This window comes from Eupeodes corollae, chromosome 1 (assembly GCF_945859685.1).
Source record: "Eupeodes corollae chromosome 1, idEupCoro1.1, whole genome shotgun sequence".
Classification (NCBI taxonomy): domain Eukaryota; kingdom Metazoa; phylum Arthropoda; class Insecta; order Diptera; family Syrphidae; genus Eupeodes; species Eupeodes corollae.
This window is the reverse complement of record NC_079147.1, coordinates 116945453-116959894: the sequence shown is the minus strand read 5'-3', so window position 1 is coordinate 116959894 and position 14442 is coordinate 116945453. Positions and strand designations below refer to the sequence as shown.

Here is a 14442-nt window from a genome sequence, read left to right as displayed (position 1 = left end):
TTGGATTAATATAAAATTCAATTTATCTTACAATGCTCAGTCGATTTGAGTTCGCATAGATACAAAAAATCAAAGCTTTTAATACAATCTTGGAGTATTTTAAAAAATATCTTCTTTTAATAGCTTAAAAATAAATTTTCTCATAAATTAAGTGCGGTGTTTACTAATATCAACAAAATTTTGCATCTTCAATTTATGTAAATAACCAATAAATAAATAAATAACAAATCGCTGACGCATATTAATACAATGTTTTAGTTTTTGCAGTTTTTTGATTACTTCCGTTTTGTGTTGATTTTTTAATTGAGCTTATAAGAAGTATAATTCTTAATAAAAAAATTTTATTTTGTAACAATAAGCTTAAAATATCAGTGAAATATCTTTTTCGATTAAAAAGTAAATTATATTTTTTTTTACTATTAAAACTATAAAACATACAAGGGATAATGCATTTAAAGATAACCGCGTTAACATTTCTCTATATTTAACGCAATATATATCTACCTATCTATTAAAACATGTGTACCTTTTCCGATAAATTTCGTTAAGATGTGGGTGGGATAGGCACTGTGGAAACTGTTGTTTCATAGTTTGCGGATTAAACATTTGTTCATATATTTGAGGGGTGGTTTTTAAATGACAACCAAACCTTTTTATTTAAATTAATTTTTTGTTTTAATATTTTGCAGACTCATAATTATTCAAATTTAAAGTCAACATGTCGGCTTAACGATCTAAATTATTTGTATGCATTCATCGCTCCTTGAAAAACTATGCTTTCCTATCTGGTTTAAAAGATAAAACTATATTTTAAACGTGGGGCAAAAGTTACTGCCGGGTGACACAAACATTTGTCACTTTTGATAATGCTTATGTATTTTTAGTATAGTCAAATCAATTGAAAGTACGATTTTGAAAATATGTTACTGCCTTTTTCATACTTGATAATTATACTCGTAGATAAATTCAGGATTTGCAAATTCTAAACAATTACAATCGCACAACTCCAGTACTACACTACAAAGTGTTAAGCATGATGTACTCATGTTTATCCCTTCAGGGTTTTCAACTCGAGGTTTGTTATGGTTGGTTAGTATTCAAATAAAAAAACATATTAACAAAGTAAAAGAAAGCGTGTTGTGGATTTAACAAGTGCAAGTGAAGACTCACAATAATATAAAGAAAACATTACGGTCATAATTATCAATTTATGTTAAGGAAAAACTTTTGACATTTTAGTTACCTTACTCTGAGGCTCAATAACACGCACGCTCCGAATAAAACGGCCACATTTTGAAGCAGGGCAAGTCCATAAGTCCATGTAGTATGAACTTAAGACCCACAGAAGTAAATCAAATTTACATTCACAAGAATAAAGGCAAAATATCTTTTTTGATTCAAATTAGAAAAATAGACTGGGCTGCTACCCTAACTGATAACTTTCCATGCGTGTCCAATTTGTCTTAAACTTTAACATACTATTAATAACAATTTTGTATGTGAAATAAGTAATTTGAAGTAAATATCGTTCATAGTTCTTCTAATACTTGAATCAAAAACCTTTTCTTATCAGATTTGGTTGTTTTTATAAATAAAAATTGTTCCAAAAATCGACGTCCATGGTTTGTTGTTCAAGCATCAATTCGACGTATCTTCGTCATTGTAAATGGTCACCTGGCTTCAGTCGTTGTGTGAGCTGGACTTTATATGGATGTAGGTGTAGATCCAAATGCAAAATAGGTCATAACGTGCCGTAAGACAGTCCTAATTCCAAAATTGAGAACGACAAGGAATCGACACATTCGGGTCTTTGGCAACACTTTCATTTACAGCACCGATATTTTCAGTGCTCTTCAAATATATTTACAATTTTGCCAATTACTTGCGTAGTTGGACGATTATGTAAACCATAATCCCCTTTTAAAGCACGCTATGTGGCTGTTCCAGTATCACAATTTTTGTAGTATATTCAAACAATTTGTATGCGTTGTGCGATTCATTTTCGTAAAGTCAGACTTTTACCTGAACAAAAAATATTGATTTAACAACTTAATTTGACAGATGACGAACTCCAGGCCTATACTTTTGAAACCCCCAAACCCTTTTAAATATAACATTAGCATTATTGTTTCGTGAGATATTTCGGATAAACCAAAATGTTCACTTGTTTAAATAAAAAAAAATATCCACTTAGTTTTTTGAAAAGCCATTTTTGTTTTATTATCTATGTATAACACAGTATATATGAAGTCAATATCTCTATTGGCTCTTCAGATTTTATCGACGCTTTCTAATTATAATTGTGTTTAAAGATTCATAACATTCTTATGGAGAAGTCGATAATTTTTAAAATTTATTTCGTTAAATTTTTGTTGTATGTATGTGTATTAATATGAGTCCCGTTATTTCTGACAGGACACAAGAATTCACTTGATGGTCCCAAAAAACAGCTCTAGCTTAACCTTGTAAATAATAGCTTGGAATATAACAAAAACTTCCTTAACATTATCATCACTGAGATTTTAAAGTTTTATTCAATAAATTTAGTTTCAGAAACAAATGAACGCGAACGGCTAAGACCATTTTCTTGGTTTGTTTATTATCTTATTATTACAAAAAATTCAAAATTGATAGATAGAGATAATATTGAAAAACAAACATTTAAAAAAGTTAAACAAAAAAATACTCAAAATAAAAATGACATAAACGTTAATAAAATGCTAATTAATAATAATTTCAAGACTTCAAACTTAAATACTCTTTTCCTTCTCTTTTCTACTTGATTAAACAACACTGAATTAATTTAAAAATACCTATAACATATATATTGTTGGGTTGTCTTGGATAGTCTTCATCGAATTTTAATTAAAAATATATTTTGTTAACCTCCGACTTAATTTTACAAATTATAAATCAACTTAAATCAAAAACAAAAAACATCAATAAACCAAAAAAGAAAACTTTAATAGCAAACCAGAACTAATATAACTTCTATTTATAATTATTTTATAAAAAACAGTAAAACTTATGAGTAACAATACTATGGTTGCAGTCGGTATTTGTTGCATTTTGATTCTTTTGGCTGTTTTTATCGTGATCATCGTAGTTGTTGGCCAAACTATGGGTGAGTCTAAGTGAGATAAACTTCAACTGGGACCAGGAAATTTCCCAGATGGATAACAATCTAATTATATATTAGATATTTAATAAAGTGCTTAAAACAATTAACACATTTGTCATGAACTTTTATTCGACTAAAGGAAAGTGCAAATGTACAACAACAAATCGTCAAAAACTCAACACCACCGATAAAAATATACTAAAAATGAAGAAACGAAGGAAAAAAAAAGCCGCAGCTTAATTTTGAATGCGATTTTTTAACAATAAATCCGTGAAATTCCAGTTAACCAATAAGAAATAAAACATTCATTTATCTATTAACTCCATGGTTCAAAACAAAATAGTGGCTTCATTTTAATAAATACAGGAATTATGATAGTTTTCCTAATGCATTATTTATATAGGTTTTAGAAACAGAAGTGCGTTTGTTACTGTGGGCAAATGATATAAACAAATATAATAACCTTATTTTTGTTTGTATTAATTTTCCTCTATGAAATGTGAAACTGCTAATAACTAGAAAATAGAAACAAATCTTTCATAAACACTTCCTTTTTAAAGTATGTAAAATAAATCTATCAGAAAACATTATACAATAATAAATTTAAGGTAATAAAAAAAGTTGATATCTTGTATTCATTGTTTTTTATAATATATATGTGACAAATATTTTATAAAAGTTGCTGTTTAAATAAGAAACAATATTTTCAAAACTGGGATAGTTAAGTGTTATATGTATTAACGATGTATTTTTTACATTGTTTTAAAAAGTGTTAGTTAAGATTAATAAATATTAAATTGTATAATAAAAAACAAAAACTTACATATGTATGTAATAAGTTGTTGTAGTTGCCAAATTGTTATAAGATAAAACGCATATCATTGCGCAGTTCAAATTTTGTTGTGGTGTGAAAGTGTAATTGTTATTTATTCTAATTAATGTATCAAATGGAAGAACCAAAATAATGATTTAGTGAAGTGCGATTAACTTTTTCTTGAGTCGAATGAAATAAAAAATATAATATAAAAATCCATTAGGACGTGCGTCGTGCCTATTAAACCATTTAAAAGTAATATTCAAATCTAAATGCCCTCAATTTAATAACTATACCAAAAAATCATACTAGTTAAAATGGTAAGTTTTTTCATTGAACAAAAATGCTTCTACATTCCAATAAGTAATTTATAGAGATTTGATTTATTGCGAAGAGATTTTATGTTTGCTTTTTTTTTTTAAATAATTATGTAGAATACTCTCAAGACATTTCAAAAACTTTTAATGTGCAAAGACACAGGGTGAGCATTATAAAAAGAAGGAGGGGATAGAAAGGAGGTGTCAGTGTACATTGGTCTTAAGATCTTGACCATTGGAATAAAAGGCAAAGATAGAGCGTGGTAAAGAGTTCCACCTTAGCTTAGTGCATTTAAAAAAATAATCACTGTGCTTCGCAATCCGGCAAAAAAGGAGCTAAAAGGCCATTCCTAGAAGCGCGAGTTCAAGGATAGAAATGGAAAAAAACGGCAAAAAAGGGTGAGATAAAAAACTTTAATTGAGTTAATAACGTTACCATCGATCGCCAAACATTTTAAATACCCCTCTTAGAACGCTGTCCAAGAGGCTTAAGTAAGTTTATGAAGCAGTTATACTCAAGTTTTGGACGTAAATAGGTTTTGGTAGTTTTAGTCAGATCAGGAGACACATTTTTTGCATCATCTCAAAAATCTTGCTGCATTTTGGCGACATCATATACGAAATAGTACCATAAGAAGTGGTTGGTGATGCGCACATACAGAGAAAATTAAGATGTTCACTAAATTGAATTAGAAATTGCCGATAGGAGATCATTAACACAAATTTAAAAAAAAAGTGTTGAAAAAGAGCCTTGGGACACACCAGCATTTATTTTTTTAACAGCTTGTATTGATCGGTACAAAAGGCTATTTCTGATCTAACGAAGGAAGGATTCATCTAAGCCGAAGGCCAATGCTTTTGAAATATCAAGCGTAATAATTTTATTTTCTCCAAAACAATGCAAAGATTTGTTCAACTGTTCGGTGAGATGAACCATGAGATCATCAGTGTACAAATATGCCAACCCAACTTTCGAACAAAGTTAAAAAACAAACAATTTTTAATTGCTTAGTTAAAGACGGAAACGAAAACTCTCCCAGACCTTAAAGCCGATAAAACTGCATACGAGTTGAATGATAGAAAGAACAAGTCAGTTTCACATGAACGCATTGTTTTGGAAAATAACAGATGGACTGTAAAGTAATATAAGAAAGGTAAAAAAGTTAAATGAAAACGTAAAATGTTCCCAGTATGGCTCGTTTAAAAACAGTAGTATCTTTGTTCATGATTCTAACGATCGTTTTGAATCATATAATTGTTTACCTTATTTAATTTACTTTACTTCGGTATGATCTTTTCATATTGTTTATATTGTTTGATGATTATCCCTGCTTCTTATCATTCAACCAAAGTTTGAAAAGTATTATAATATTAACTTTTTGTTTATTAATCATTGCCTTTAATATTATTATAATTGTATAAGATACCTAATTGTTATTATTACATTTTTTCTGAAATAATTAAATTTTTAATTATTAATTACATTCATAAGTGAACGACATAAAATTAGAAAGATACTCTGATTCATTTTGACTTGCATCAAAAATAGTTAATTCGTATTTTTAAAATAAAATATATTTATTACATCGATGATCGTTTCCATGAATATTAAATAAATTACATTTTAATTGAATATAACTTTAAAGAAGACTATAGTAATATTCATGAGCTGAGATCAAATAAACACATAATTTTGTTTCCTTAGTTGGAGCCCGAATTTGGACAAAGTTTTGAATTTGATGCTCTGCCTGTCTGCCCATCGAATGAATTGTCTCCCTGTATCCTCACACTAAAATCGTTATAACGGGCGATTTCAATATTCATTATTCTTCGCTTCTCAATTCGGGTGAGACGTCATCCGAAGGTATGTCGTCTCAGAATTTAGCTGAGTCAAATAAATCCAGTTAGAGAAAGAGCTCCAGATGGAATCGTTTGGCAGTACGAAAAAGCCAACTGGACATTCTCAATAATTTCTTCAGAGTCTTTAACTGGTCACTATGCTTCGTCGATAGTGACGAATACTCCAGTGCAGATATGATTAGTGGGAAGGACTGTCATTTCAGAGGTCTATGGTTCAATCTCTGCTTGTGCCATCTAATGTTTTTCTCACGGGTACTGCTTCTTGAAAGGAATTGACAAATCCTTGAGGAGTAATTCTTGTCATGAAAAGTGCTTTCAAAGTCACTAGGCTCTTCGTTGTCAACGGAGTGTTCCGACACCATATTTATTTATTATTTAGATAAGATTTCTAGTGTGATAAAGCATAATCATGGTTCGATCAGAGCTGCAAAGATGTCATCAAGGAGCAAGGAGCGGAAAAAATTTAATCAAGCCAGGTCGTTCGTAAAAACATTTTTAAAGAACACTTAATTTAGTTACCTTTATTGAGAAAGCTAATTTGTTTGGAAAGCAGTTCGCCGACAATTCCTCCGTGCCTTATAGTGATTGTGGGACAAAATTTCCAATCCGTGTGTCCCAATGCCCATTTTTCCCAAAATGAAATTTTTCAATTGTTGTTATTCCCAAGGCAATGGTTTAAAATCATTATTTGTCCCAATGCCAAGTTTTTCAATAATAATGTTTTGAATTGAAAAAAAAATCAAAAAAATAAAAAAAAGATTGAATCGTCAAGTAAATCGATACTTGTTCGATTCCATATCTTAAGGCATAATCTCGATATTCTCGGTGTGTTTATCACCAACCTATTTTTGTTGAATGATATACGCGATGTCACTAAAAATGCAGCAAGATGTTTGGCTTTTTAAGGCGATGCAAAAAGTTTGTCTCCCACTCTGATCTTGCTTATGTTAGCCAAAAGCTTGAGTATTACTGCCATTGATTCGTTTATGTCGCTTGAACATCATCGTAAAGTTTCTTTCTCTCATCTGTATACCCTCCAGCCTAACTTCGATCGTATTGTCAAGTTCAGAGATTTATTCTTGAGCCGTACTACCCCAATATGGGATTCCTTACTTCACTGTCTTTTCCAGTCATTGCTATAATCAAAACAATAATCAAATACCCTCCAGCCTAACTTCGATCGTACTGTCAAGTTCAGAGATTTATTCTTGAGCCGTACTACCCAATATGGGATTCCTTACTTCACGGTCTTTTCCAATCATTGCAATAGTCAGGAATTTAAAACCAATGCTTACAGACACTTGCTTGCTATATACTACGGATAGTAACATCCTTTTGAGTGTGCGCTTATTTTTCCTACTATGGCGATTATGCCAATATACTACATACTAGTATATGTACTCGTATATCAAATTAATTAAAGGAGTTATTAAATTGATTATTTGTACTCATAGTGGTGACTTATTATTATTTAAAAACAATAAATACAGTTTTTAGTTCCGCTTTGCGAAAAGAATACTTTTTATATTAGTACTATTTATACTACATATATTATATATAGTTAATGCAATTCCTGAAGAGGTGAATTTAATCTTCCAAAAAAGATCAGATATTTGGTTTAAAAAAATGAAAAATGGCTATATTTAATTGTTTACCAAAGAAGCCATTAAATTGCATTGATAGGTATGATCATGGAATTGAATACATGTGTAAGTGTAGTAATCGTGGCATGATAGTTAGTTTGTTGGACTGTCATGCCAGAGGTCTCGGGTTCGATTCCTGCCTATGCCATCTAAAGTGTTTTTCACGGGTACTGCCTCTTGCGAGGAATTGAAAAATTCTCCAAGAGTAATTCTTGTCATGAATAAGTGCTTTCTCAAACTAGCCGTTCGGAATGGTTGAGAGTTGTAAGTCACTAGGCCCTCGTTCTCAACAAACTGTTGCGCCACTCGTTAGAAAAATATATTTTATTATTTACATGCAATTGCAGAATTGATAACTTACTTATTTACTGTTGGCGCTACAGTTCTGTGTGACACAGGGCCTCACCCATCAAACTACTTCACTCGCAATTGGATACGTTCTCTTTCCATTTGTGCTCGTCAACTGATTCACGGTCTTCTTCTACTTCACTGTCCTGTGGGCGTGGATTTGAAGACTTTCCCGACTGGAGCATTGGTTTTCATGTGCTCAAAGTGACCTAGCCATTACGATTACGGTCGTTGGGCTTGTATGCTTTTGGCTAATGCTACGTCGCTGTACAGCTCGTTGTTCCATCTTCTCCTCCACTCCCTTTATATGCATAGGGGACCGTAGGTCACATGAAGAACTTTTCTCTCGAAGGACCTAAATTACTTTAATCAGTTTTTGTTATAGGCTATGCTTTTGCACCGAATATCAGGATGAGAATGATAATTGTTTTATATAGTGACACACGAGAGGGCTTTACTATACTCAATTGCTTTCATAGCCCAGAGAAACAGCGCTGGTGTTGTTTTATGAATTCATAAATCAGCTTAAATGAATAAAACCAATAACTACTTCAAAGTTACGTCTGTCGATGGTGACGTATTGACAGAAACGTCGTCGGTATTGTGGGTCATTTCATGGCAGCATGTTTTGCCTTTATTAAACTGCCTTAATACCAATAAAAAGCCATTATCACCACTCTGCGTTTTTCCTTTTATGTCAATGTCAAAGCTAAACTGGATAGGACTTATCAGGTTGTTGAAGATGGGTTTTAGAATATTTCAACTTAATTTTCCGCCGTTCAGCGAATTCAGTATAAATTGCATTTAATTATTTTGTTTGTTTTGATGTAGTGATGTTGGACTGTCATGCGAAAGGTCTTGGGTTCGATCCCTGCCTATGCCACCTAAAGATTTTCCACGGGTACTGCCCCTTGCGAGGAATTGCCAAATTCTTCAAGAGTAATTCTTGTCATTAAAAACTGCTCTCTCAAAAACTTAAAACTGTAGGTCCCTTCCATAACTGACAGTAGTACTCGCACAAAGGAATGGTTGAGAGTTGTCAGTCACTAGGCCCTACTTCTAAAACGGACTGTTGCGCCACCCAATTTATTTATTTATTTAATAATTGATTATGAATGAAGGAAACAAACATTTTCTAGCTTGAAGGATGATTTTATGAAATTATTTTTAAGAACATTTTGTAATCTGGTTAGCAGTGCCCGTTGAAGCGTGGGCCTTGTATGATGGCACATTTGGCACACACATTCCACCGTTTCTGTGGCCTTCTTTAAACATGGCCCCACTTTCCACATACTATACAGTGTACTTTATGTCTTAGAAATAGAAGATAAAACGATTATATTCAAGACTGTATCATTATTATGAATGTGTTAAGTATTATGTCAAGTGGCTTAATAAAAAACGTAACGAATGATTCAATCTCCTTTTTCCACCCACAAAATAAGAACACAAAACGTTATCCATGCTCTTGTCATTGTTTAACTGAATAGTACTTGTTGTCAACATGATCCCACACCATCGCTATTTAATTCTTTTGTCATTATTTTCCTTGCACTGCCCTACCTTGAAAATAAGGGATTGAATATTAAAAAGCAGACCATCAAAGACCTTCAAATATGAAAGACGTAAAAATTTAGTTTATTTACAAAAGTATCGAAAATTTGTATGCAAAAGATGCTATATCTTTGATGCAAGATAAATCTTCTTGATTCCTATACATTACATATGTATGTGCATACAGTACTTATAGTCCTTGAGCTGGTGTAACTATTGGATGTCACATAAAAATAGGGATGAGAGGATGAAACAACGGTTAGTATTAAAATCGTTTTCTATTAGACTTCTTGATTGCCTGGCGAATTTTCAGAAATGTCATAAAACGGGGTAATATTTCATTATTATAAAACATGGAATCAATGACAATAGATAAGTAAGTCAAACATTGAAACTACTGGAAAAACCTTTTGTGGCACCTAAATAGCGGTCTACAGCGTTTGCTTTGATAAGCGAATGATATTTTAAATAAAAAAAAAAAAATTCGTACTCTCAACGTTGAGGCGATTCTAGTCCTGCAGAGTTAATCATTTCTGTATATGCATATTATGAACTTCGAAATCATGGGAGGATCTCAGTAGCTAGACCCTCTTTCCATGCACTCATTCTTTTTGTGTTTGATGGCGAGGGGATTATAACTACTTTATTCGAACACTAAAAGGGTTTTGTAAACCTTTAACATGCCAAAGACACAGTGTGAGCATTAGAAAAACAGGGAGGGTTAGATAGGAGGTATCGGTGTGGCAAGGCATTCCACATTCGCGTGGTACGGCTAAAAAATGAATATCTGTACTTCATAGTACGGCCGAAGTTGGGTTCAAGGGTAAACTGATGGACATTTCTAGGAGCGCGGGTATTACGGTTAAATTGTTTAAGGGAAGGAATGCATTTGGCTATTTTACTAGAGCATAGTCCATTAAAATAAAAAAGGGTGAGACAAGAAACTTTTCGTCGATGTGACGTAATCGAGTTGATGATGTTATTGTCACCAATCATTTTAAATGCTTTTCTTTGAATAATTTCCAAGAGGCTTAAATAAGTTACTGGAGCACCAGCCCAGAGATGAGAGTTAAATTCGGACGTAACTTAGCTGAATCTCAAACACACTTCAGCTTCGGCTTCGTCTGCCTTACGGTGGTAAAACAATGTATTAGATTAAAATAGCAGATAGGAGATCATTTATAAAATTGAGGAAAAGGGTCAGAGACAAAACGGAGCCCTGTGGCACACTAGCATTTATATTATGGGTTTCAGACTTGAATCCGTCCAAAACAACTTGTATTGAACGGTTCGAAAGAAAATTTCTATTTAAACGAAGAAGAGATTCGTCAACTCCAAAAGCACTAATTTTCGATAAAAGAGCAAGATGCCAGACTTTAACAAATGCCTTTGAAATATCAAATATGAAACTGTAAATTATATACATGGGAAACAAAACCATCTCAATATTGACAAAGAAACTTTGCATACATCCAACCTCGCACCAATCCCAAATCCTATAGTGTGTCAAGCGGGAAGGTGTGTACCTCTTTATAAGCTGTAAATTATTTTCTTAAAAGAACAGTTTATGTTACATCAAGTGCAATAGTACTTGAACATGTATTTGAAAGCCAAATTTGTTTCTCTCTGTCATTCAGTTTCAGCAATAAATCCTGTTTTAATATATAATATAAAGTTATTTATTCTGTTATGATGTTATCTTTGAACAACTTTAAAACGAAATCTATTACACAACATTAATTTATAAAGCTCACATCATTCTTTCTCTTTTTTCTGCATTATCTTTTTCATTTATATTGGTAAATAGATATGTGCATTGTTAAATAATCGAAAAAATAGCTAGGTTCTACATTTCACTCGGAATTAAATTGAAATTGATTCGAAATACAAATTAACGATCTGAAAGTTACTTTTATCAATATCGATTTAATTTTTTTTACTTTTAGTGAGTTTTCATGTTCTAAAGAGGAACAAGAGGAAATTGCATAAAAACGGTGACTGTTTCACTTAAAGGATATAAAACTAGATTTTTTTTATTATAGATTGCCATTGACTCCTAACAAGTTTTATATTCTACTTTGGGACAAAGCATTTAAACGAATTTAAAAAATACCAAACGATATATGGAACATAATCCGCGTAGAAGCCTTTCATGCTGGCATACAAATTCCATTTTTCTTCGTTCTTTAAAACGTTACAAATATTTTTTCGTTGATAACTTACAAAAATCATGTTTACGGGTCAATACGTTTACTACGGCATTGCAATACTATAGATCAGGGAACTAAAATCGTATTTTTTTAAATGGTGGTGATTTTTAGCATTTGACTTGCGTTCAAGCTAAGTTGAATATTAAATATTCTTTCATTTGACACCAAAACCTTCTTCATTACACATGGGAACAATATTCTACACTTACCAAAGTCTTAACACTTTAAATGCAGTACACCCTGTGTTATTCGAGGTTTTAATAAGGCAGGGTTGCCTGTTCGAACCAGGATTAAATTACCTTTTATTTGACACCAAAACAAAATAGATAACAAATGAGGATATATATACTCCGCAGACACACTTTTTTAAGCCAGGCAACCTTACAATAGGTCGAGGACATAAGTAGGCAATCCCTGTTTTTTTTTCATCTTTTACTCAAAAATGCACTTTTATGTTGCAATATTTAGCACCTTAAGGCCAGTTTCTAGCTAGGGAACCCAAGCGAACATTTTTTTCCAGTTGATATCTTTGATGAAATAACAGATGAGGATGCATATTCCTTCTGTGTGTCTCGTACTACTAGCTTTATTAAAATTTTTAATAAGTTTCCATTGTTTATGAACTGCCAATTCAATCTTTTCCAAAATTTTACTGAATGTTGAAAATTTTAGTAGATGTCAAAAACGTTTTTCTTCGTTACATATGTTATTTCTAGAGAAAATCATTTTTTTTACGTAAAATATTCGAGACTTTTTTTCAAAATAATATCAGTTTTGTGTCACGCTACAATATACAGGGTGTCTGGTTCTGGTGGCAGATTTATGTTTTCAATTACGAAAATTTCATCAAGTAATACACGGTGCGGGGCAAGTGAAGCCATTGGAATCAGTGACCATACGAATACCTCAGTCACGATGTGCGCGTTTGCCCTCGAGGCATTACGACGATTCGTACGTATCTGCACGTCGACCTCCACAGTTTTGTTCACACTTCGGTATACGACGAATTAAGTGATGGACCGAGTATGAATTTACTTTGTTCGTGGGTGCAGAGGTTCGGCGCAACTGCTTCGGCTTTGAACACTCCACGGCCAGAGCCCAGTCGATCTTTAAGGACTGCCGAAACCATTATGTGGTTGAAAATCCACAACTTTCGATACGGAAAAGGGCAGCACCACTGGAAATTTCATCCATTCAAAATTAAAATCGTTCAAGAACTCAAAGAGACGGGGGACGATTATGCAGCGTTTTCGTACCATGAATCCCATTTTTTAAAAGCGACGAGGATCATTTTCATTTAAACAGGCACGTTAATAAACAAAACTGTCGTAACTGGGCTAAAAAGAACCCATAACCTTCGACTAAAACACCAAAAACCATTCCATTGTCCAAGTGTAACTGTTTGGTGTGCCTTATCCATGGACCATTTTTTTGAAAATGCGTGGGGTCAGCCGACAAATTTCAATAGTGACAATTACCAATTCATAATAACGGATTTCTTATCAGTCACTTTGGGGAATCCCGTGGCTACCGAGGTTCGCCGACTTTACCCCTATAGATTATTTTGAATGGGGCTACCTCAAAAACAGAGAGATTTTACAGCAACAATACCCCAACCCTAGTGAACCAAAAAGAAAACATTCGTCGAGAAATCAGCGCAATTGAATCAAGTTTACTGCAGGGTTCCAAGGCTCCGTTTTGGCTGTGTGTACAACTCAACGTAAGACATTTGGAAGGACATAATGTTCAAAAATCTGATAAATATATGAAATAGATTTTTTCCTACTTAATTTCGCAAAATAAATCTGTCTGGTTCTTGAGATACGGAGAAAAAAGCTGCCCGCACGTACGGACATACGGAATGTACGTACACACGCACGAACAAACGTCTCTCTATCTTTTATTAAGATTCTAGGGACCTAAAAATGTAAATTTCAACTCGACAAATCGACCGATTACGATAACTTTCTATCTGAAGTTAAAAATCGTTCAAAGAATTTAAAGTAAATCGCACTTGAACATTCGGGACAAAGGTCCACTGGGAAAGGGAAGATTTAATTGCACTGAAGTAAGGAATTTTCTTAGAAAATATTACACTCTCAAATAAGAAAGGTAAAGCGGATCTAGAATTAATGAAAAATTGAAAACAGCCACACACTTAAAACACACTATACTCGCTCTCTCATCCGACTCCACAAATATTTTCTTAAACAATTTTGTTCCTATTTATGAAACATGGAACAACATTTGTTTATTCATAATTATTAAAAAGGCAACGCTGTATTCGGAGACTCAATATTTAGGTGAAGATCACATAAATGCAATACGTATGCATGTATGTATGTGACATACAGTGACGAGCAAAAGTGTTCAAATGTTTTCAATTATTTCAATAATTTACAAAAACTAAGCGTTCGAAATAAAATGCAAATACTTTTATTTTTATTATAAAGGTTATGAATCTTACGTTTATTATTTATAATATTTTTTCAAAAAAGGATATACATATTTTACAAAACAAAAATTATTTAATTAATTTGTGCACATGTCCAATTATGCACGTTTCAAGAATTGA

At 32.5% G+C, this 14442-nt stretch overlaps 2 protein-coding genes across 10 annotated transcripts in view; both read left to right on the top strand.

Moving 5' to 3' along the window:
* LOC129943472 (dorsal-ventral patterning tolloid-like protein 1) overlaps window positions 1-14442 on the top strand; it is a 90359-nt gene that overhangs the window by 36739 nt on the left and 39178 nt on the right. Inside the window, exon 1 of one of the 9 annotated variants that reach the window (XM_056052961.1) lies at window positions 3941-4255. The exons of 7 other annotated variants lie outside the window; for them this stretch is intronic. The gene's annotated coding sequence lies outside the window, so the exon portion shown is untranslated. Of the gene's footprint in view, window positions 1-3940; window positions 4256-4474; window positions 4652-14442 lie in introns of those variants that run through there. One more of the 9 variants, XM_056052962.1, reaches the window with a different exon arrangement.
* LOC129943473 (uncharacterized) lies at window positions 2562-3683 on the top strand. Its single transcript, XM_056052963.1, has one exon. It carries the CDS (start codon window positions 3028-3030, stop codon window positions 3136-3138), a length of 111 nt encoding a protein of 36 aa, XP_055908938.1. The 5' UTR covers window positions 2562-3027; the 3' UTR covers window positions 3139-3683.

Bases quoted from the DNA above. Each gene is read 5' to 3' on its own strand.
- LOC129943473 (XM_056052963.1), top strand. From the start codon at position 3,028: ATGAGTAACAATACTATGGTTGCAGTCGGTATTTGTTGCATTTTGATT.